Raw genomic sequence first — 24,919 nt, 5'->3', positions numbered from 1 at the left:
CAATATCTTTTTACCTGAATTTGTTTGTTTGTACTGTATGAAGACATTTTGAACTGCCTCAGACTATAGTACGAACAAATAATGAAAGCCTGGCTGGAAAACTGGAAACAATTAGTCATTGTTTAAAATATCTTTAAAATAAGTACCACTACTATCAATAACACTGGTCAACAAAAAACAACTTTTTGTCTGCTACAATTAGTCTGTCTAAACAGTTCAAAAGTATGGTAAACACTTGTGCTTCACAGAAGTTTCACGCTGTAGAGCAGTAGTAGCCAGCAGTAGTCACCCATCATGTTTGCGTTATAGTGCCCCTGGTAAGTGGTCTCCATTTCAGAGATATCTTAATGGAACCTTTCACCATGCTCATCACTCACATCACCCAAACTGGGTGGAAAGAAGTCAAGATGAGAGTGAAGGATGTGAATCTTAAGTGATATTCTGCAACCCATGCATTTGAATGATATGAGCATGTCGTCAACTAGTTCTTCATAGTATGTGGCTTTCTGGTTGCCCAGGAAATTCTGTACCACCTTAACTAATGATTCCCATGCTCTTAGTTCAAGGGGTCTGAGCTTAGATGGAAATCTTTGTCTCTAATAAGCTCACGGACTTGAGGTCCGTCAAAGAGCTCAGCTTTAAGCTTGGCATCACTTTGGACTGCCCCAGAAACACTATTACATCACTTGATGTAGCACTAAAACTTTGTTTTTTATCTATTGACAGATCAAAGCAGTCACAATAAGAAATTGCAAATTTCTGGCATTGTTGATCCTCAATATTGGCAGTTAAACTTTAGTTGATTGAAGTTTAATGACCACATTTGGATTCAGCACCCCAAAATCACCCAAATTATTGCTAAATTCTGTTCAATTTCAAAATCAGAAAATCTTAGCACACTCTACACTCTACAATCACCAGTACAGCAATACATTAGCTAAATACTGACATGTGCATAACTCAAGAACCTGACGTGCTAGAGAAATTCTGATTATAGATTTGGAATCAGCATACCCGAAATGCCTTATATCAGGTATTTTTCTCCAGGTAGCAAAATCATTGTTTTTGCTGTTATTACTGTAAATTACATGTACATAAAATACTAACTGAAAAAGTGTGGGCTTTAACATTGCAAGTGCTATTTTCCTCAAGAAGGCACATATACAGGCCCATCTAAAGTTTGTTAGTGAACAGTAAATGATTCAGAGAAGACTTTGGAGAAAGTGCTGTTGTCAGATGAAACCAAAATTGAGCTTTTTGACAAGACCCAAAGAAGAACATCTCCATACTCCAGCATAGAGGTGGAAACTTTTCTGTTAAGGGTACAGGATGACTTCACCACACTGAGGAGTCAATGGACATCATTGACTTGAATGAGGTTCTCATCCAAGATTTTATGGTATACCATAAAATCTTGGATGAGAACCTCCTTCCCTCTGAAGATAGAACTGAAGCTGCGTCTTCCAGCATGTCAATGACCCAAAACATACAAAACACATAAAGTGGGTAAAGAAGAAGCACGTCAAGGTCATGGAGTAACCTAACCAGTTTCCAGACCTCAATCCTATAAAAAAAATCTGTGGGGGGAGCTGAAGCTTCAAGCTACCAGATGGCAGCCAAGAAAGCTAAAGATTTAGAGAGTTTCTGTAAAGAGGAATGGGCCAAAGTCCCTCCTAAGATGTGTATAAATTAGGTGACCAACTAGAAATGTCTTACTGCTGTGCTTGCCAAGGGGTTCTCCACCAAATGCTAAATCATGTTTTGCTTGGGGATCAAATACTTATTTCACTCAACAGCATGTAAATGAAGGTATAACTTTTATGTAATGTGTTTTTCTGGATTTTTGGTTGATATTCTGTCTCTCTCCATTAAAATGAAACTACAAAAAAAAAAAAAATTAGAGAATATTCATTTCTTTGGAAGTGAGCAAACTTACAAATTCAGCAGGGGGATCAAATAATTATTTCCACCATTTTATATCAAAGAGCTAATGATGCATGCTGAGAATAAATGCACAACCAGCTGCAAAACAATACTCTGCTGCAGGAAGTGTATGAAAAAAAAGCTGAACTCAATAGTAAACAACTGTGACCTGCTTAGCAAACAGAAAATAGAGAGAGGCTGAGACAAAAAAAAGCTGAACATGAGGACAGGAAGCATGTAAACACTTTTACCTTAGCAGTAATCCGCAGACTCATGGCTACACTTATAGACAGACACACAAACACACTGACACACAGAGAAAGCCTCTGCTTTCTGTCATAACCCATTCACACTTTCATCAGCCCAAAGCTTTGATCCCTCATACACTCATGCACTCTCTCTCTGAGCATGTTCAGACAGCTCATCAGCTGCACTCATAAATACTTTAGGATAGGAATGTGAACATTTCTGAAGTTTTAAATCACTGCAGAGGAGAAAGAGATGAGGAAGAAGCAGGGAATGATGAAGAAGGGCAAAGAAAGAGTTGAGCTGTGAGAAGGCAGTAGGAGGCTTCCATCATCCATCTTCTTGATACAACACATTAAACAGCTCAAATTCAGAGCTGCTTTGTGTATGTGTTTTATGTAGAAATATAATTAGCTGCCACATGGTTATGCCAAAACATCTATTCTATAACAAACAAGCTCGCAATAAAATAACAACAGCTACCAACAATCTTTTCTTAATGTAAAAGATGGGTGACCATGGAAACTCAGACTATGCAGGTATTAAACAAATTACTCCAGCTCATTGTTGTTCAGGTATTGTCTGTACATGTGTGCATGATTACTGATGGTGTGAAGTATAGGTAATTCAAAGCACAAGCATAAATCTACTGAAAAACAAAGTAAGAAGCTAGCTGGGTCAATCTATATTAACCAGTCAAAACTGGGAGAAACGCCCACCAAACTGCCTCAAAATCAGTTTTTTTCTTCTTTTCTTTTTTAATACAAAAACTTAAGCATATCTCATGAAAACATGCTTTAAGTGCTTTAACTACTCAAATAGAGTAGAAAAATGTTAACTCCATTTACCATTACCATGCAAATTTTAAACCGATACTATCAAAATTGCTTGAAAGTACACGACTGGGTCAAATTTGCTATTTTTTAAGTTTTTATTTTTTACAGCATTGTTGATACTGCATAACATCTCAAGTATATGTGCTAGCTGCATGAAATTTACAGTAGTGGTGGGCGGATCGATCCAAATATCAGTAATATCGATATCAATAATGGTATTGATATCGATCAGTACCAGTGTAATGAGGTCGATCCTTTAGCTTCAGTTTCTCTCCTGTATGCAGTGCTAAGGTTTCATCAAAAACAATAACCGCATCCTATCCCGTGACTGTAACCCTAACTGTCCTTTGACAAGAATACCTAACCCTAACGTATCTTGTAACCCTGTCCTAACCCTAACCCCAACCCTATCCTGTCCTATGACTAGACCCCTAAACCTAATCCCTAACCCTATCCTATCCTATGACTGTAACCCTAACCCTATCTTATTCTGTGACTGTACCCCTAACCCTATACTGTCCTATGACTAGACACCCTAACCATATCCTATCCTGTCTTGTGACTGTAACCCTAACCCTATCCTGTCTTGTGACTGTAACCCTAATCGTATCCGGTCCTGTGACTGTAACCCTAACCCTATACTGGCCAATGACTAGACACCCTAACCTAGCCTGTGATGAAAAATCCTAACTCTAGCATATCTGTGACCAAAGCCCTAACCCTATCCTGTCCAAAATCTAGAACCCCTAACCATAATTTATCATATAACCCTAATCCTAGCCTCTGGATGTAACATCTAACCTAACCTATCATGTGACTGTAACCCTAACCTGTCCTGTGACCCTAAACCCTAACCTTAACTTATCCTGTGATGGTAACCCCAGCCTGTGGACGTAAGCCCTATCCCTATCTTATGACCACAACCCCTGACCCTATCTTGGCCTGTGACATTAACCCCTAATCCTATCCTATCCTTTGACTGAAACCCTAACCCTATCATAGCCTGTAACCCTAACCCCAACTCTAGCCTGTGACCATAACCCCTAACCCTATCGTTCTCCATCCGTCAAAAATTCCAAGGTTTTTAAAAATTAACATTTCATAAATGAACACCTGAAATGGTTTCATTTTCCAGTTCCCGGTAGATCTGAGTGTGCTCTATCACTGGAATATTTCTTTTATTTCCATTATAATTCATTTTTCCGTGATAAATCACCAAAGTTGCCGTAATACCTGCAGTACCACCATTTTAGTGAAACGTCTTCAAGAACCAAAAAAAAGAAGTCCAGTCACCTTTTTTCAAGCTCCAGAGAGCACAGAGGTAAACACAGACAGCAATATGAGCAAGACGACAAGTACGCACTTTGCATCCTTTTATCTGTGATATAAACCGATACAAAGCAGCAAGTTCAGCCTTAGGGCCCAACTTAATTCACAGCCATGAAAATCGTATAGCTTTTCTCATGCCATACACACCATGCAGTGAAATAGCGGTAGAAAACTTTATGTTGAGATGGCAGAGTCACGCCTTTCTGCCGTTTTCATCACGTGTTCTTAATTCGAGACCAGCTAGCTTGCGGGACCCGAGTTGAACCCGTTTTTTGGCTGAGCACAGGGTGCGTTCGCGGGGGACAAACTGTTGAATGGTTCAAATACTGGCACCAGCACCCCATCGGTGGAAAAGTGGTGCAGAGCATGATCAGGCGTTCAATGATATCATCTCCACCACAGCTTTAAATTTTCAGCCAGTTACAGGCAGCCTTCCCAATCAGTTTATCCAGTCTGTTGATGTCACCAGCACTGAAGCTTCTCCCACAGCAGACCACAAGAAAGTCCACTGCTCTTGTCACATTCAGAAGCAGACTATTTCTCCCAGATCACGCCACTCCACTAGTGCTCTGTACTTCTCCTCCTGCACATCACTTACAGTATACATCCAACCACTGCAGAATTGTAAGAGTATTTCTGCTTGCAGAATGACCTGGAGTTGTGCTGAAAGTCTGAACTTTACAAGATGAACAGGAATGGAGACAGCACAGTCCACTGTGGAGCTCCAGTATTACACACCATCAAATCAGACAGTGCCCAATCTCACACACTGCGGCCTGTCAGGTAGCCAGTAAATCATCACCTTCTTTGAAAAATCAAAGAACTCTATAAAAATGGGATTCAGGGTTGTCCTTTGGCTGGCTGCTAAAGAAGACTGATAGCATAGGACCACCAGGGCCAGCACATATCAGCTGTGTCCTAACCTGGCCAGAATTCAAAATCAAACTAGGTGTTTAACAGATCTGCTTGAGGGGAAGGGTTAGCAAACACTCTAAGGAGTGAAAGGAGTGATGTCACATGTTACCTTTGCCTCAGCTGATGCAACAACAGTTGCTAAAAGGATTGAAGAAAGAACAGTTGTTTTTTTTTTCATAGCCAAGAGACTAGTGATACAGCTGTGGAAACTAGACATCCTATTCCTAGGGAAATAGCATCATCTTCAAAGGTATGCTGTCATGGCAGGTTTGTGAAGTCCATGCTGAAGGCAGACTGCAGAAACTGTGAGCTCTGACAAGTGCGACACAGGTTTTTGCTACAATTAGCCTGAGAAGAAACTGTGGCAGATAGGATTTTGGATCTTGCTGCAGATTTGGACAGCCAAATTTAGTGTAAAGTTAGGCATCAACTGATCATCACAGAGGAACGCAATGAGGTGTTGCCTATGACAGACACCACAACAGCAAATGACAGTTTTAACTGTATGTTGCTGCACTCCAAAAGGTCTGGGTCTCAGTCTGGCTACTGAAGGAGCAGCTCAGTGATCACAATAAAGCAGGTGCTATGACAAAATTCAGGGAAAAAGTACAGGCTGCATATGGAGGGACACATTTATGGATTTGTCACTGCATTTTGCAACAAGAAGCACTGTGTTGCAAGTCCTTAAAAATTGATGACATTTGATGAATTGCCATGAAAGTGGTCGTCCAATCTGTAAATTTCATCTGAGGCATTTCATCTGAGGCAGAGGTCTGAATCGCCATCAGTTGACAAAGGTATTATGAATGGCCTGACACATGACACCAAAGTCAGATGATTAAGCCAAGGAGATGTCCTTAGCTGTTCATTTGATTTACCAGAGTAGATCGCGTAGTTTGTGGAGAAAATGTGAAAACCACTGGCTGAATTACAGGATGCAGGATCATGCTCTTTTTTCCTAATACAGATCACATGAATAAGGTGAACAAGGTTTCTGCATAGTGTTATGAAAGCATCTGTGCTTTCCAGTTTAAGATGCTTCTGCGGAGCTGTCCAGTAGTGACCCTACTCATTTTCCCTGTCTATGAAATGTGTGCAACTGGAACTGTTGACAATAATTGGTACAAAGACAAGATTGTGGGATTATAACGGGAGTTTCATTCAAGCCTCTGGTGAACTTGAGACAGAATTCACAGTTTTTCACTCATCTTTTCACAGGCTTCTGACCTGCCCATAGACTTGGATTGTGACTCAGATCTAAAGGACAAACTGTAGGCCAAAGTTTTATCAATAGGGTACACCAAAATGACAGCCCTGGTTGCAAAGGTTTTGTGCATCTTTGAAGCAGGATTTATGCTTCTGTGTTAAATCTACACCAGAGGTTTTTTATAACCATGAACCCTTCTGAAAATCTTCTAAAACCTATGCTGTCACCAATGTTATATACACGCACCTCCCTGGAAATGTAACTACTATTGTGTCTACACACAATAATGACTGTGATCAGCCCAGTCTGTACCACTATTTCCTCTTAAGCATTTCAGGCTACAACCTTTTTTTTTTTTTTTTCCAAATTGACGGGAAAATAATGGATCAACTTGAAAAGAGAAACTTCACAGCCAATTGTTTTTGAAATGTGAATGCAGAGCAACATAAGGACAACAGCACAAGTATAACAACAGGCAATAGCATCAGCCACTCATGTAGGCTAGATTATTAATCTCTATACAGACAAAATGAGGAGGTACAAATCAACAGGCCTGTCTATAGTTATTTCTGAACCAAACTGCAGAGAGCGAAGTGGGTGTTTTTCTGGGTGGTGTGCATGCTCACTGTCTCACGGTCCAGTTGTTTGTTGACTTTGATGACTCCACTGAGTGGGTCAATGAAGAACTGGTTCTCTCTGTCTCCACTGACAATGGAATAAAGGATGGCTCCATTCATCTGACTGTCCATATCATCTGCTTCCAGCTGAAAATACAAACACACACACACACACACACACACACACACACACACACACACACACACACACACACACACACACACACACACACACACACACACGCACACACACACACACACACACACACACACACACAGTACATTAAGTATTTGGAGTTTGTTAGGGATTGTTTTTTACTCAATGAATAAAATGACAAATGTTTAAAAGTAAACTTGAGTAAGTTAATTAATGAACAATGGATCAAGCAAATAATAAACAAATAATACACTGGACAGAGAGCAACAGATTGAAAGTGCCAGACTAACTTCTCAGTTTCAGTGCATCTTATCTTGGAGGTTCGGCCACAGTACGTACAATCAGAACATCACCAATGTCACCATGTTTTGTTATTAATCTGGACAAGATTGCCCTGTGTGACAAATGTGCAATGTGCACAAGATGTGCTTTATGGCTTTATCGCTGATGAGAGAATCTGGGTCATGAAAAACCAGCTTGAACAAGACCAAATGACGAAGGCCAACTCACAGCACCCAGAATCTATTTACATGTAGATAGTAGCAGTAAAAAATTGTTATGGTTATCTTAGAGCAGTGCTCTTCTGGGGAGGGAGCACATGCAGCTGCTGAGAAGGCCTCCCTCAAGATTTGCCCACATGTACATGTGATCATTTCTGATTCTTTAATATATTAAATGTCTTACTTTTTTAATTAAAGTGTTTCAGGTGTCTTCCTTCACAATTAATTGAACATGTTAACAATTTGGTTGGGTAATAATTTGAATATTGTCTGTGGTCAGGTTTCTGTAATACATTGTAATACAATATGGAAAAGATGAGGGTGTGGTAACTTAAACTCTTGAAAGAGTTGTGAATTATTTGCAGAGGAATAGTTCATTTTAGTTTCAGCTTCAGGCTTTAAACTTGCCCTCAGATTCTACCTTTGATCTTCTCATTACCTCAGACATCTCTGTGCTTGTCCTGCTAGACCTTAATGCAGCATTCAGTGCTGTTAATTCTAACATTTTACTACAGAGACTAGAATATGCCAAAGGTATATTCTAGTCTCTGTAGTAACATGTAGTAAAATGAATATGTCTGTGTAGATTCTCAGTCATCCAGGTCATAGTAGTCTCTGGAGCTTGAAAAGCTCCATGTGTTCACGCACATGATCAATAGAGGGTCATAACCACCTCCAGGGGACTACGCCCACAGGGGTTTGAATACCTGGGTCTCTCCACCATTTGGTTGAGAACTGAAGAAGCCTTTCGGATGAGAGGTGAAACGTCTTCAAGAAACAAAAAGAAGTCCAGTCGCCTTTTTCAAGCTCCAGAGAGTAGTAAAATGAAATGTGCTGCACTGTTTTTAATCATTTATTTATCTGATGGAAGACTCACAAATTTGAGTCTTCCTCACACAAAAAAAGTTAATCATAGTGTTCAAAAAGTTCTGTGCAAGAATAGTTACTTTTCTTATTATACTTCCTTCAGTCAAAATTATCAGAAAACACTACATACATTTATATTATTACTCAGTTATACCCAGCAATGAAGTTATATTTATGAATCCTTCTATGAACCCAGTTGACAACTAGTTAAACTACAGGAATGCCCTAAGGCCATTAAGGCCTGAATTATGTTGAATTTTGGAAAAATTGAAGTTATTTTATTTGGAATCGTGAATTCTTAAACACAGTTTCTTCACAGCTACTTACAGTGGATGCCATTACCATGGCTTTCAATCCTACTGTGAGGAATTATGGAATAATTTTTGGCTTTTAAACAAATTAATACACCTTTTTTTCTTCCTCATAAGGTTTAACTAATGGAAATATAAGCTAGCTATCTAGCTGTCTTCTTTCGTAAGATGAAGTTCTTGGGCAATAAGATGGACAGGCTCAGAACACTGATTTAGACCCAGAGGGAATACCATGATTGTAGTATCATAGAAAGGTGATTGAAATCATATTTCCTAGACCAAAATGCAACATTAGCCTAGACTGGCTTTAAAACCTTTCAAAGGGATACAGACATTAATCTGAGATATATGAAGAAAAGGGGAGGAACTGCACTGTGAATGAAAGGTAGCACAATTCTGGACATGGTTTTGTGAAGGGACGTTCGTTACAGCAATGAAGGAGCAATGATTGTAATTGAGATCAAACAGTACAGAGGGAGGTAATATCTCTAATGAAGATGATGAGGGTTTCATTTGAACCATTATTAAGTCATTTAGTGTAACTGGAGAGAATGAGGTAAATGACTCAGAGCACCGAGGGTCATCTTCACACAGGGAGAACCCTAAGGACAATTTCGATCTTATGCCTTATTTATAAATGATTAAGAAATACATTACAGTCATGGTTTGGTGGGGAAGAAACAATGATATCAATGATGGCAAATAATACCCTGGAATTATTTTTATTATGGTTTATGAGACTGTTAAAATAAGAACATCTTTCTTCTTTCACAAAAACAGGTATGCTACAGAGGAATGTAGAGAAGAGTGGTGCCACTTGCTACCACTGCATCAACTGATGACTGAATGTAAGCAGCAACAGAAATAACAGAGGAAATGTTCAAGCCACAAAAACATTCGTTGACAGTAACATGTCCAGGATTGTGCCACTGCTCCTTCACCAGCTGTTCTTCCAGCCAGTATCACTGGTGTACCATCAGTTGGTCTCCACTGCCATAAACACCAAACACCACAAGCAAGAAATAAAAGGTTTATAAGCTGGCGACCTGTACAGGGTGTACCCTGCCTCTCGCCCTATGACAACTGGGATAGGCTCCAGCCCCCCCGTTATTCTGAAAAGGATAAGTGGAGGAGAATGGATGGATGGGTTTGTTATACACTGCTCAAAAAAAAAAATAAAGGGAAGACTTTATTTAAATATAACTCCAAGTAAATCAAACTTCTGTGAAATCAAACTGTCCACTTAGGAAGCAACACTGATTGACAATCAATTTCACATGCTGTTGTGCAAATGGAATAAACAACAGGTGGAAATTATTGGCAATTAGCAAGACACACTCAATAAAGGAGTGGTTCTGCAGGTGGGGACCACAGACCACTTCTCAGTACCTATGCTTTCTGGCTGATGTTTTGGTCACTTTTGAATGTTGGTGGTGCTTTCACACTCGTGGTAGCATGAGACGGACTCTACAACCCACACAAGTGGCTCAGGTAGTGCAGCTCATCCAGGATGGCACATTAATGCGAGCTGTGGCAAGAAGGTTTATTGTGTCTGTCAGCGTAGTGTCCAGAGGCTGGAGGCGCTACCAGGAGACAGGCCAGTACACCAGGAGACGTGGAGGAGGCTGTAGGAGGGCAACAACCCAGCAGCAGGACCGCTACCTCTGCCTTTGTGCAAGGAGGAACAGGAGGAGCACTGCCAGAGCCCTGCAAAATGACCTCCAGCAGGCCACAAATGTGCATGTGTCTGCACAAACGGTTAGAAACCGACTCCATGAGGATGGTATGAGGGCCCGACGTCCACAGATGGGGGTTGTGCTCACAGCCCAACACCGTGCAGGATGCTTGGCATTTGCCAGAAAACACCAGGATTGGCAAATTCACCACTGGTGCCCTGTGCTCACAGATGAAAGCAGGTTCACACTGAGCACATATGACAGATGTGACAGACATGACAGAGTCTGGAGACGCCGTGGAGAGCGATCTGCTGCCCTCAACATCCTTCAGCATGACCGGTTTGGCAGTGGGTCAGTAATGGTGTGGGGTGGCATTTCTTTGGAGGGCCGCACAGCCCTCCATGTGCTCGCCAGAGGTAGCATGACTGCCATTAGGTACCCAGATGAGATCCTCAGACCCCTTGTGATACCATGTGCTGGTGCGGTTGGCCCTGGGTTCCTCCTAATGCAGGACAATGCTAGACCTCATGTGGCTCATGTGTCAGCAGTTCAAGAATCAAGAATCAAGACGACTTTATTGTCATATATATGTAAACATATAATGAAATTTGTGTTCCAGAACACCCATCCAAGAGAAATAAAAAAAACAGAGGCAAACAGAGGGGACAGGTGTCTGAGGTCGTGCAGCCATTGCCAGCGCTACCTTTATCAGTCCCAGAAAAGGAAACAACACACATCATGGGGTAGTTAGGTTCAAAAAAAGTCATCTGGTACGGTGCTCGACATGAGCACCATACCAGGGTCCAAAAAAAACCACCTTAGCAAATAATTTTTGCACATTTAAAGCTAGGATAGCAATATGGTCAGGGAAGGGAGGGGACAGGAGGGGATGCAGATGGAGACGAAAGGGTCAGGGCATTGTGGAGCCAGATGCCAGCTCCTAGCCAAAACAGTTCGCTGATAGTGATGGAAGTTCATCAACGGCCAAGGTACACCAGATCCAGCTTCACAAATCACAGAGAGGGCTGAGGGGGAGAGCGACCGTCACACATAACCCTGGAGAGATATGATTGCCAGCCCAAGGCCGGCTGGGGAGCAAAATTCCTGATAATGCAGTTGTTGTTCCTGCAAGATGAAGGCACTGAAGCTATGGACTGGCCCGCCCATTCCCCAGACCTGAATCCGATTGAGCACATCTGGGACATCATGTCTCGCTCCATCCACCAACATCACGTTGCACCACAGACTGTCCAGGAGTTGGTGGATGCTTTAGTCCACATCTGGGAGGAGATCCCTCAGGAGACCATCCGCCACCTCATCAGGAGCATGCCCAGGCGTTGTGGGAAGGTCATACAGGCACGTGGAGGCCAGACAATACTGAGCCTCATTTTGACTTGTTTTAAGGACATTACATCAAAGTTGGATCAGCCTGTAGTGTGTTTTTCCACTTTAATTTTGTGTGTGACTCTAAATCCAGGCCTCGATTGGTTAATTAATTTGATTTCCATTGATGATTTGTGCGTGATTTTGTTGTCAGCACATTCAACTTTGTACAGAACAAAGTATTCAGTGAGAATATTTCATTCATTCAGATCTAGGATGTGTTATTTGAGTGTTCCCTTTATTTTTTTGAGCAGTGTATATATTTTGTCTTCAGTTGCTCAGTCTGTTCTCCCTCAGAATTCTTCCCTCGGTTGTCAAGTCTTCTGTGTTGTGTTTCTTGTGTCTGTGTCTTCCCCATTTATTTATGCCCGTGTCCTGTTTATGTGTCATAGTCTGGATGTCTGCTTCCCTGTGTTGTGTAATGTTTGTGTGTATTATACATGAGGTCACATCCTGTTTTATTTTGGCAGTCCCCTGTTCTGTGTATGTTGTGTTTAGCCTGCTGAAGTAAAATTAAGTTTTCTTGCATTTTGGGTCCTCAACCTGCCAGCCACAGCGGTACATGATAATTGCACAGTACTTCAAGAGTACTTCCATTTCATGCTTCAGACAGACATGATGGGAAAGCCTGACTCATTCTGTAAACATACCTGAACAACAGACTCGCCAACAGCGGCATCCTCTGACACCACTGCAGTGTAGATGTTGCGGCTAAACACGGGTGCATTGTCATTTACATCTGTTAGGTCTATGTTCACTGTAGTAATGGCACTCAAAGGGGGTGTGCCACCATCACGAGCCTCTACTGTCAGGAAGTAGTCCCTGCAGGTCTCGTAGTCCAGAGGCTGGGCAACTAAAATGGCACCTGAGTAAGAGAAAGAAAGAGGACAATTATATTCATATTTTTACGGGGCAGGGATTTTGAAATGTTAACAGACTGGGATTAGTCTTATTGACCCCTTAAAGCAACAAGCCACATTTACCCTTTGGCACAGCACTTAATTAATTTTATTCTGTACCTACAACGTTTTCCCATCACACTCACAGACCACTCAGGAAGGAGCTCCAGGCCTAGATAGCCAAAGAGCTTATTGTTTATTATTATTTAATTAGGTTTATAGTGCAGAATGTGGCCTTCTAAGAGAAAAGACTTGAAGTTGGACATCACACACACGCGCGTGCACATGCATGCCCGTGCACACACACTATTATCCAATAACAACAGTGACGTACATTTATTATTATAGTAGCAAGAAACCCTTGCAGAAAACAGTAAAAAGTGTGAAATTTTCCTGCATGCATTGAACAGTTTAAAAGTAGCTTCATCTGGTGGACAAATATAAAAATTAAAAATTGAAAGTCAGTAGTCCGAAATAAAATCTTAACATAAAAAAATGCATTAGTTGATGGGAAGATAAATGTGGGACCAAAAATGTAGTTTTCAATGGGACATTTTTTGTCCCAAAGATCAAATGTGTCAGTTTTTGCATAGCTAAGCTATTTTACAATAATTTAAAAAACTGAGTTGACAATTCTAAAATTTGTTAAAAATGAATACCCTCTGGTAAATTTGAGGTATGTTCAGTCAGCGCAGACAAAATGGCATGTAAATAAAAAATGAAATGTCCTAAGAGTTAAATCAATTTGAAAAATTAGGACTGAATACAGGAGTGTTCCTGAAACCTACAGAAAAAAATTATGTGTTATTAAGTTATAGCCTATCAGGAGTGGTAGTGGGCAAAAGAAGTAGTGCTTGGATGGTGGACTGATTTTTTTAAATTTTTTTTTTTTTTTTTTGGCTACATGAATATAAAGCCTTATTTTATTGGAACAATGAACTACAAATCATACAGTTGTGATACTGATGGGCCCATGGAAACTGAACAAATCCAGGTTTGCAAAGCTTCACAAGGTTTATGTAAGTCTGGAAGCTTTACCTGTAGTCAACATACATAAGAATTAAGGGTCAGAATACTTTTGCTGACTGACTTTGATGAACTGGTAGTTATAAAGTGCTTTTCTAGTTTTATTGACCTCAAAGTGCTTTAGACTACAAGTCATACAACATACAAGTGTTTCATTCTGTACACTTTGAGCACTTTATCTACCTCACATGACTGGCCAATTTAGAATAACCAATTAAACGTGTCTTTGGACTCTGCAAAGAAACCCAGAGGAATATTCCCAGCCAACTGTGAGATCTGAACTAAGAACCTTTTTACTGTTAGGCAATGGTGGATGGCACAGTGGGGTCATGGGTGACACTCTGTGCCACCAACTACAAAAAAAAAATAAGAAAAAGGACAAACAAAAAACATGTTTGTCAGTTTGACAGTATGGGTTATTATACATAGATGAATGAGTTTCAATATGAAATGACATACAATAGAGTGAGTCAAGCTGAAAATCACTCCAGTCTTAAAATACAACATCACAGTAGCTGTAAGACTATAGACAGCAGAGACTAATACAGTAACACAGACAGTTAAAGAGACAGGCTCTCACTCACTCACTCACCAGTCAGTGGATGAATGTGGAACTTCCCATGCTCATTCCCTGATCGGATACTGTAAGTGATTTCGGCATTGGTCCCGATGTCCTTACTGGCAGCATAAACTCTCAGAACCTCAGTACCTACTCCTACATCCTCTGGCACAGATGCCAGCTGATCACGCCGCTCAAACACAGGTGGATTGTCATTGACGTCCAACACAGTGATTGTGGCATTGACCAATGAGTAGAGGGGCTGTGGTGAGCCCTGATCCGATGCACAAACCGTTATCTGATAAAATGGCTGGATTTCACGGTCGAGAACTCGTTCCAGGACCACGATGCCTGAGTATTTGTCGATGGAGAAAAATCCTCCTGCAGAGTCAGCCAGCGAGTAGACCACCATACGTCCTGGACCTGCTGCAATGCCAAAAGAAAAGGGTCAAGCTCTGGGCCTAAGTATGCTGGAAACAACATGCTTGCCAGTACTTGGATTTCCGATATATGCAATTAGCTTAACTTCTTGATTAGCATTACTAGCTGTGCTAAGCTTTTATATTAAATATTTTTAACATATTTTTCATATTAATATATTTCTCCTGTTACTGTTTTCTCTAACAGAACTATTTTTTCCATTTTATGGAGCTTCAGAGTAAATTGTCTCGATTTGTCAAAGACATTTCAAAATGGCTGATCACCCCTTAAAGGGTGTCTACTTGGGAACTGTTGTGAGCATTCCAGCACTCCTGCTATTTTTCATTGCTCCATGGCATCTCTGTGTCAACCTAATCCAGCTTTCATATTCAGTATAATTAAAGGTGGGTCTCTAGCTACAGCACAGAAGCCAAACTCAGTTCCTCACTTCCTCCAAGCCCAAAGAAGAAATATCAGATGACCAGAAGCATGTTTAATGTTTTCCATTTTCTTAAACTTATCTGGGGGCGGGTCATGGGGGCAGCAGCCTAAGCAGAGAAACCCAGACCTCCCCCTCTCCAGTCACCTCCTCCACCTCAGGTGGCTCCTTTCGATGTGGACGAGTAGTGGCTATACTCTGGGCCCCTCCCAAAGGGCTGCACTCCTCACCCTATCTCTAAAGGAGAGGCCAGCCACCCTCCAAAGGAAGCTCATTTCTACTGCTTGTATCCATGATCTCATTGTTTTGATCTCTACGTAAAGCTTGTGTCCATAGGTGAGGGTAGGGACGTAGATTGACTGGTAAATCTACAGTTTCCGACACTCGAGTAACCCTAGAAATTCTGTCCATAAAAGTTATTAACAGAATTGGTGACAAAGGAAAGCCCGGGCAGAGTCCATCATCTACTAGAAACAAGCTCTGCTTGACCTGCTGGTACCCATCAGCTGCTCAGAAGTCCCACAGGCTAACCAATCCCGATAGGACTCCTTCCTCAGGACTCCTTCATGGCTCCCTTCACCAGGCCAGGGTCCACTATCTGGTCCAGGTATTACCACCACAACAGGCACCAACCACCTTATAGCCTCAACAATGGAGGTGCAGAACATGGTTAATTCGGACTCAATGTCCTCAGCCTCCCTCAGAATATTGTCGAAGGTGAGAATTGAAGATCTCTCAGAATGGGGCCTCTGCAGGCATTCCCAGTGCACCCTCACTATACGTTTAGGCATCCCAGGTCTGTCCAGCATCCTTCTCTGCCACCTGATTCAACTCACAACCAGATGGTGATCAGTTCAGCTCCTCTCTTCACCCGAGTGTCCAGAACACACAGCCACAGATCTGATGATACAATTACAAAATCAATCATTGACCTACGGTGTCCTGGTGCCATATGCAGTTAGGGACATCCTTATGTTCAAACATGGTGTTCGTTATGGACAAGCTGTGGTTTGCAGAGAAGTCCGATAACAGAACACCACTCGGGTTCAGATTAGGCAGGCAGTTCCTCCCAGTCACACCTTTCCAGGTCTCACTGTCATTGCCCACCTGAGCGTTGAAGTCTCACAGTAGAATGATGTACCGGATGGAGCACCGGATGGAGCACTCTCAGGCACCCCACCCAGCAACTGGGTCCTCTGAACTGTCATTTGGCGCATAAGCACAGACAATTGTCAGGACCCGTTCCCTGGCCCAAAGGCACAGGGAAATGACCCTCTCATCCATCGGTGGCCTACGGCCTACAGGAGGAAGAGTCCTCTTCTCTCTGGGCTGCACCCAGCTGAGCCCCATGGGCTTAGTGAGAACACCTGGCCACCAGGTGTTCTCACTCAAGCACCCTCCCCAGGCCTGGCTTCAGGGTGGGGCCCCACCCTGAAGGCAGGGTATCCCAGGCAGGGTAAACTGTTCTCTCAGTGCTTCTGCCAAAAGGCCATTGGAAACGTTCTTTGTCTGATCCCTCACCCAGGACCAAATTGCCTTCCAAGACCATACCAGGGAGCAAATAACCCAGGGCAACATAGCCCCTGGGATCACTAGGACACACAAACCCATCCAGCACAATAAAGTGGTGATTCATGGAAGGTTATCAGGTTGTGCATAGTGAATTTGTTCCCTAGGTTCAGACTATCAGCCTAGACTTTTGTTAACATCCTGAGGCATCTGATACACCTAACACACCACAACACAATCACAAAACTTTTTTTTTTCTTTGGATCACCAGCACAATTATTGCTTATTAGCTTTGGTCATTTTACTCTGCTAAAATTGCTACTGAAGAACTGCTGTTTTGATGCAGTGGAGGGAGTGAAAAGGACTTTTTGAATCAATACAAATGCTCAGAATGGGACTTCCAGGTATTTTTTGCTTTTCATTGGCTCCATTATTTGGACTTTGAATAAATAGTTTCTTGTAATTAATATATAGATTAGCATTTGAAGTAGTACTTGTAGGAGTGATAACATCAGCAGTAGTTTTATGGTAGCAGTTGTTGTAGTGTATTACCTTCATCAGGGTCTATGGCCTGGATACGGGTAAGCAGGGCTTTGGTGACTGTGTCTTCGTAGACGCTGGTGGTGTACTGAGACTGGGTGAAAATAGGTGGATTGTCATTCACATCAGTTATTGTCAGATACACCACAGCATGGCACCACCGCCCACCACCATCAGTAGCCTGGGCAACCAGACGATAACTGGGTGTCATCTCACGGTCCAGTGGCACAGATGACTTAATCTCACCTGGACAGGTTAAAAACAAGATATGAAGCATGTGATGGAGCCAAATGAAGGGATGACATTTCCCTTCTGTATAATGATTAGGCTGGAATTCATGCAAGTCCAGTGAAAAAAATAAAAGTAAAAATGCGTTGGACTGTATCCATACCACTGTCTGGGTCAATGCTGAAGTCCTGGGATCCAGGACCATGTAGGGAGTACTGTATCCAAGCACTGATACCCATATCAGCATCTGTAGCTCCAACCCTCAGCAACACACTATTTACTGGGAGGTCCTCTGGAATGTAGGCAGAATAGACAGCCTACAGTCAGGCACGCACACACAAACACACACACACACACACACACACACACACACACACACACACACACACACACACACACACACACACACACACACACACACACACACACACACACACACACACACAGGGAGACATAACAGACTCAGTCGCTGCATTTGAATTGACACTTTGAACAGGATGCTGATCTGGTAATGGCCACTTTTATAGCTGGTTATTTTAATCCAATGACAAAGAAAAAAGAACACAATTTTATTCCTCACCTTGTCACAGATGGGGCTGTTGTCATTGGTGTCTATTACTATCACCTCCACCATTGCCTGGGAAACGAAGAGTCCATCGCTAGCAGTGATGTTGATGTTGTAGAGGTTACATTCTTCCCTGTCCAATGGGCCCTTCACATACATCTTCCACTCACCCTGGACCAAACCCAGGGCAAATACACCACGATAGTTCCCACCTGGACCACACAACCAGTTAATTCCAGGATCAGTTAAGAAATGAATTAAATATGGCTGTAAATCTATTCTGTAAAAGCACAAGTGTAGTAAAGTGATTTTTAGTTTGCACTGTCTGAAGTCTATTAAGTTCAAAGTCAAGACCAGTGAGCCTCAAGTTAACTTAAAATCCTAAACGTTAAGTTTAGAGTTCAAATGAATGCAAACATAAACAGTCTTAATTTTATTTTAGAAGTTTTGAGAGTAACAGACAGTTTAGTAAATGAAAGTATGAATTACATTAAATAAAACATCTGAAAACATCAATGAATCAGGTGTGTGTTGGTGTTGCTATTGTTACTCTTACATCATTGTCATTTCTACACAGAATATTAAACATGTTCCCACTGGTTTTTGGTTAACCCCAGACAAGTCTTTATATCCAAGTCTGATATTTATCAGTTATCTGTCTGATAGTCTGAACTACCATTACTTCACTCTTTGCACACTGTTACTGTCTGCTATCATACTGTTTTTGATTTTTAAAGTGTTGACTTTTTATACTTTAATGCAGAGAATATCAAGTAATGTTAGAGATCCTTGGTGTTCAACGGTGTGTCAGGAATGGAGTGTGTAGAAGAGAACCCAAAGGCAGATTATGTAAAACAAAAAGCAAACCTTTCATTAGTAGATTGACTGGTACTTACATTGCACCTTTCTGCTTGCTAGCTGAAAACTTAATGCTGCAATTCTCAGTCACCATTGCGCATAAGCGCTTTCTAACATTCATCCATGCACTCACACTCTGACAGATGCATCAGGGGCAACTCGTGGTTCATTATCTTGCCCAAGGATACTTCAGCATGTGGACTGGAAGAGTCAGGGATCAATCCACTATCCTTCTGACTGGTACACAACCCACTCTACCACATAACCCACAGCTGCCCCTGTAAAAAGTGATGAAGGTGCATCTAGATAGTAATGGCTACACAGTGTGGATCACCTTCGTTGCTTTTTCAAGTGCATTTAACACAAGCTGCTACTGCTGAGTGAAAAGCTACACAAAATGCCACTTAACAACTCCATCATTTCGTGGCTTAACATCTACCTGACAGACAGGCTGCAGCATGTGAGACTGACTAGTGCTCTATCTGATATTGTGATGTCCAGTACTGGAGCCTCTTGAGGGACTGTGCTGTCTCCATTAGTGTTGACTTTGTATCCATGACCTCCACCTACAGAAATATTCTGATGAATCTGCTCAAAAGTGGTCCAAGGAAGAAACAGTGGTGAACCAGCAACAGGGTCATGGGCGGCCAAGGCCCAGTGATGCACGTGGCCAACCTTTGAATAACAGAGTTGGTATAATTGGTATAATTTGTTTTGCAGTATATTTCTATTTATTGTTGGGAAGTTTTTATTACTATGATAGTGGTATTTACAATTATTCTTAGTACCATTTATTAACAATTATAGTGGTCACATACATTGGCTTAATGAACACTTTATGCTCTAGATTAGTAGGATAAAACTGAGGCCTGTTATGTCCACTCTCATTTATGCATGAGGCCTTAGTCTTTTCTAGGCACATTTTTTGGTTCACATGACATTGTATCACCTTTGTTATATTTGTAGGTTATTTTCTGACCATGAGCCACATGAAATTTGGTTCTGCAGACCCACCTGTGTTTGTGTAATATGAAGTGTGGGTATAAATTCTAGCTAAGTGGGAATTGTCCAGAAAGTGTTTTTGTAGCAGAGGTTTTAATTGGAAGAACAACCATCATTCATGACATCTGCCAGAGCTGTTGTAAACCATTGGGTACTCTGGTGACGTGTGTTTCTTTAAGCACATGAAAGAGGAGATGGTTAGTAGAGCCCAAAGGTGATTGGTCTGTGATCAGGTTTCAGGGGACAACACTTTATGCAAATTGAGAGTGGACAAAGGCAAGTGGGCAGATTTAGGATTTCAATGAGGAGCTCTCTTTGTCTCACTTTTCTCTCTTCCTGTCTGTCCTCTTCTCTTCCTGTCTCTGTATCTTACTCTGTCTCTTTGTTTCCCTCTTTCCTTTTCTTCTTTCTTTTCTCTCCCTCTTTGTGTGTGTGTATTCTAGTCTTAATTCTGTCGATGTTTTGGTCTTTGTCTGTGTTTTGTGTAACCAATAGCTATTTCTAACAAACAGCCTGCATTGGATCCTTTTTTTTTGAGCTTTGGTTTTAATTGAGTTTTATACAGGATTGAATCCATTTCATTATGGCCAAAAAGGAACATGGGGAACCCTAAAATCACTACCCAACAATATGCTTCCACCTGTCCTCCTGGGCCAATTCAACCTTCACTCTCTCTCTCTCCTCTGTCTGTGACTGTGTGTTTGTTTGTATGGTTTCTTGCAGAGGCAGAACCTTGCAGGGATCTCCACCATGCTAATCGCACACCTGGAAGACATTCCCTATCATGCACCTGCACACTGATTAGGATCTCCACTATAAAAAGCTGGTGTTTCCTCGTAGTTGACACCAGGTTGTTATGCTGTCCATGGTAAACAAATGCAGCTTCTGCAATGCTCATACGCAATCTGTTGTTTTCTCTTTACTCGTCTTTATCTTCTGTGTTCAGATGCCCATTGCCACTGAGGAAGCTGTGGAGAGGGAACTCTTTTTGGAGTGTTTTGGGAAAGAGAGAAGCCTATGAAGACTGCCTGCTTGCCATTCTCAAGGACAGACTCAACTGTTTATGTCCAGGTGTCTACAATGAGCTTAACAAAAAGATCTGTCCAAAAGCTGGACACAACAGACACAGACCCATAAAGAAAGGCTCTAGGAGCCATGGAGCAATGCTGAGGGAGCACGAAAAAACCCTTCATCAGCTTTAAAACCAGCAGTACACTATTCTCAAGCAACTTGCTGAAACTTAAGTTATGTTCCAGAAAATTTGCTAACAGTTAAAGCCAGGACTGAAACCTGAAACCTCAATCTCAGCTGCCAACCGAGGCTCTCTCACCTCTGCTTGCAGAAAAACCAGAGGGATTTATACCTACCCCCAAGGTAAGTATAATTAAGTAAGTTGGGAAAGTGCCAAGGGCTCCTGAAACAATGCTCGGTGGTGTAAAGGCAACTTCACCACACTTATTCTTCAGTCAAAGATTGCTTGTCTGGTTAATCTGCTCAGGGACAGGGCACTCAGGTGGGCTCAGGCAGTAGTGAGTAACCCTGTTTCTGTCCACCTCAAGCTCCCCAGGAACATGTTACTTCACAATGTTTTTCACATCTCTCAGCTGAAGCCAGTTCAGTCCAGCACTCTGTAGACCATGGACTGTCACCTCTCTGGTGATGATATAGTCGAGCTCGCCTCAGTGCACAGCTTGGGTTCTGGAACCACTTTCTTGGAGAGGAGCTGGACTGTGTTCCAGTCTGGAGTTGCCTTTGGTGAGGCTGGGCAGGCTGGGGTGGGTATCCTTGGATCCCTTTGGCTTGCCTATATGTTGGAGTTTTTACTGGTAAATGAGAAAGTTGTTTACCTGAACCTTTGGGCCAGGGAACGGGTCCTGACTGTTAGCGCTTTTACGCCAAATGACAGTTCTTGGAGTCACTGGGTGGAGTGCTGGAGAGTACTCTATTTGGTTAAATTTGGCATGCCTTAAATTCACCCTGCTAATAGCACGTTTTCTTTCCAGACAAACCCACATTGGATACAGAATTGAGGACTTGGAAAAGTAGCACTAGAGACATTTTCTGAAAATGGATCAAATTTGGCACCGTGGTGTTATCAAATATCAGCAGAAAAAGGGGTTAGCCCCTCAAGGACATTCATGTTGGCATGGTTGCTACATTAGGGGATGATGCTCCAGCTTTATGAATTGTGCAAAAGTGGGCAGCTGAATTCAAGAGAGGTATGGAGAGCCTTGAATATGACCCAAGGTCCGGATGTCCTGGCACAGCCACCACCCAAGAAAACATTGACCGTGATCACCACATGGTGATGCATGACAGACGTTTAACTGTTAATCAGATAGCTAATGCTGTAAGCATCTCCCATGAACAAGTTGAGAACATTCTGCATAAAGATCTTGGCATGTCAAAGGTTTCCACTCGGCAGGTGCCACAAGGTCTGATCAAAAGGGCACCAGGCTGATGAGGTCGCGGGTGAACATGGCACTTTTTGAATGAAATCCAGCTGGTTTTCTTGAATGTTTCCTCACCCAAGATGAATGTTGGGTTCACCACTTTGAGCCAGAGACCAAATGGCAGTCATTACAGTGGGAACACCCCTCTTCTCGCCCACCAAACAAGGCCAAGGTTGTGTCATCAGCAGGGAAGGTGATGGTCTGAGTCTTCTGGAATGCAAATAACAATGTGTTCATTGATTACCTTCAAAGAGAATACTATGCCAACTTGCTGAAGCAGCTGCAAAAGGCAATCAAGTCAAAATGGCCTGGAAAACTGATGAATGGGGTCCTGTTTCACCAGGACAATGCTTCTGCACACAAGTCCATGGTTGCAATGACTGCTGTTTGTGACTGAGGCACCATCTGACTATTTTCGATTCCCCAGCATGAAAAAACACTTGGCTGGGAAGCAGTATTGGACCGATGATGAGGTCATCTCTGCTGTTGAGGACTTTTTTTGAGGGTCATGATGAGAGCTTCTATACCAAATATATATAATCCAAGAACTGCAAAACCGATGGAAGAAGTGTGTGGATCACAGGGGAGACTATGCCGAAAAACAAAACACATTTGGTCAAGTTTGACCATTGCATCGTGGTCAGCCTATGAACTTTTCAGCCCACTCTGTATTCACGTCAAATGTATAGTTCCCAAATATTTGTATTTCTCCACCACCTCAATTTCCTGGCTATGAATACAACCAGGGATCAAGAATGAAGTATTCCAATGAAAATCAAGGACTATTTCCTTTGTTCACACCATGCTATAAAAATCATCTACAACTGGGCTATGGTTATGATCGGCATCATGAAGCAGAGAGACAATTAATAAGTCATCTGCATACTGTCCTGAAAGAGGTCCTGACATTTATTTCAGTTCAATTTTATTCATATAGCACCAAATCACAACAGTCACCTCAAGGCGCTTTATATTGTAAGATAAAGACCATACAATAATTAGAGTAAAACCCAACAATCAAAACAACCTCATATAAGCAAGCACTTGGTGACAGTGGGAAGAAAAAAAAAATCCCTTTTTACAGGGAAATGGGACAAAAGACATACTGTGGAAGAGAGCCAGAGTTTAATAACTGATGATTAAATGCAGAGTGGGGTATAAACAGTATAAACACAGAGAAAATACCCCAGCAGCCTAGGGATATTGCAGAATAACTGAGGAAAGGTTCAGAGTCACCTGATCCAGCCCTAACTATAAGCTTGATCAAAAAGGAAAGCTTTAAGCTTAATCTTACAAATAGGGTGTCTGTCTCCCAAATCCAAACTGGTAGTTGGTTCCACAGAAGAGGGGTCTGAGCGCTGAAGGTGCTGCCTTTCATTCTATGTTTAAACACCACAGGAACCACAAGCAAGCCAGCAGTCTGAGAGTGAAGTTCTCTATTGGGCGGATACAGTACTATGAGGTCTTTAAGATAAAATGGGGCCTGATTATTTAAGGCCTTGTTCAAGGATGTTAGAAGAAGGATTTTGAATTCAATTCTGGATGTAACAGGGAGCCAATGAAGAGAAGCCAACATGGGAGAAATATGCTCTCGCTTTCTAGTGCCTGTTAATACTCTCACTGCAGCATTTAGGATCAGCTGAAGGCTTTTCATGGAGCTTTTAGGACAGCCTGATATAATGAATTACAATAGTCCAGCCTAATGTAATAAATGCATGAATTAGCTTTTCAGCATCACTCTGAGACAGGAGGTTTCTAATTTAGAAATATTGTGCAAATGCAGAAAAGCAGACATTACACGTCCACAAATCAAAGTACCGGGGTTCTAGGATTTATTCTTTTGTAGGGCCAAAAAAATGTGTCTATGCATGGATTTTAAAATCAAATGAAACACAGGAAGTAGTCTGCAAGCAATCAGATTCTGTGTCTTAGTTCTAAAACATGGTGTGTAGGGCAGACACTCTCCTGTGTAACATCAACAGTAGGTAGCATTCAAATCTGCAAAGATACAAGAGGCAATGGACTTTACACAAAGAAGCCATTGCAGACTCTTGGACACTTACAAGTGGACAGTGTGGAATTTTTGACATTTTGGAAGAGAGCCTGAAAACGTTTATCAAATAGCCAGCAACAAGGGAAAGATTCAGGGGGAGAAAAATGGGCCATTTATATTTTGAAACCAGGCGAAGGAGGATAAACAGACCTGACAAGTGCAACAAGTGTAAATGCTTACTTTTGGATAAATACCATGAATGTAGGAACATTCTAAAGTTATTGGTGTAAAAATAACAAAAATACACATTGCATCTGGAAGTATACCAAACTGAAACTCAGTAGCATTAGCTTTATAAAATACCACACTAACTTTACTCCAGGTTTACACTAAATCTCTATGACCAGTCATATTGCTTAAAGTTAATGGAAATGTCAGTCAACCAACTCTTAAACCAACTC

General features: G+C 41.8%; 1 protein-coding gene across 1 annotated transcript in view; it reads right to left on the bottom strand.

Annotated features, from left to right (window-relative positions):
• fat3a (FAT atypical cadherin 3a) overlaps positions 1-24,919 on the bottom strand; it is a 217,265-nt gene that overhangs the window by 35,421 nt on the left and 156,925 nt on the right. The window contains 6 exon segments of the mRNA XM_030744086.1: positions 7,083-7,220; positions 12,618-12,832; positions 14,485-14,877; positions 17,372-17,605; positions 17,751-17,904; positions 18,168-18,364. Of these exon segments, the coding sequence (XP_030599946.1) occupies positions 7,083-7,220; positions 12,618-12,832; positions 14,485-14,877; positions 17,372-17,605; positions 17,751-17,904; positions 18,168-18,364 (1,331 nt within the window).

Source organism: Archocentrus centrarchus, chromosome 13, assembly GCF_007364275.1.
Source record: "Archocentrus centrarchus isolate MPI-CPG fArcCen1 chromosome 13, fArcCen1, whole genome shotgun sequence".
In the NCBI taxonomy this organism is placed as follows: Eukaryota; Metazoa; Chordata; class Actinopteri; order Cichliformes; family Cichlidae; genus Archocentrus; species Archocentrus centrarchus.
This window is presented reverse-complemented; position numbering and strand designations above follow the sequence as displayed.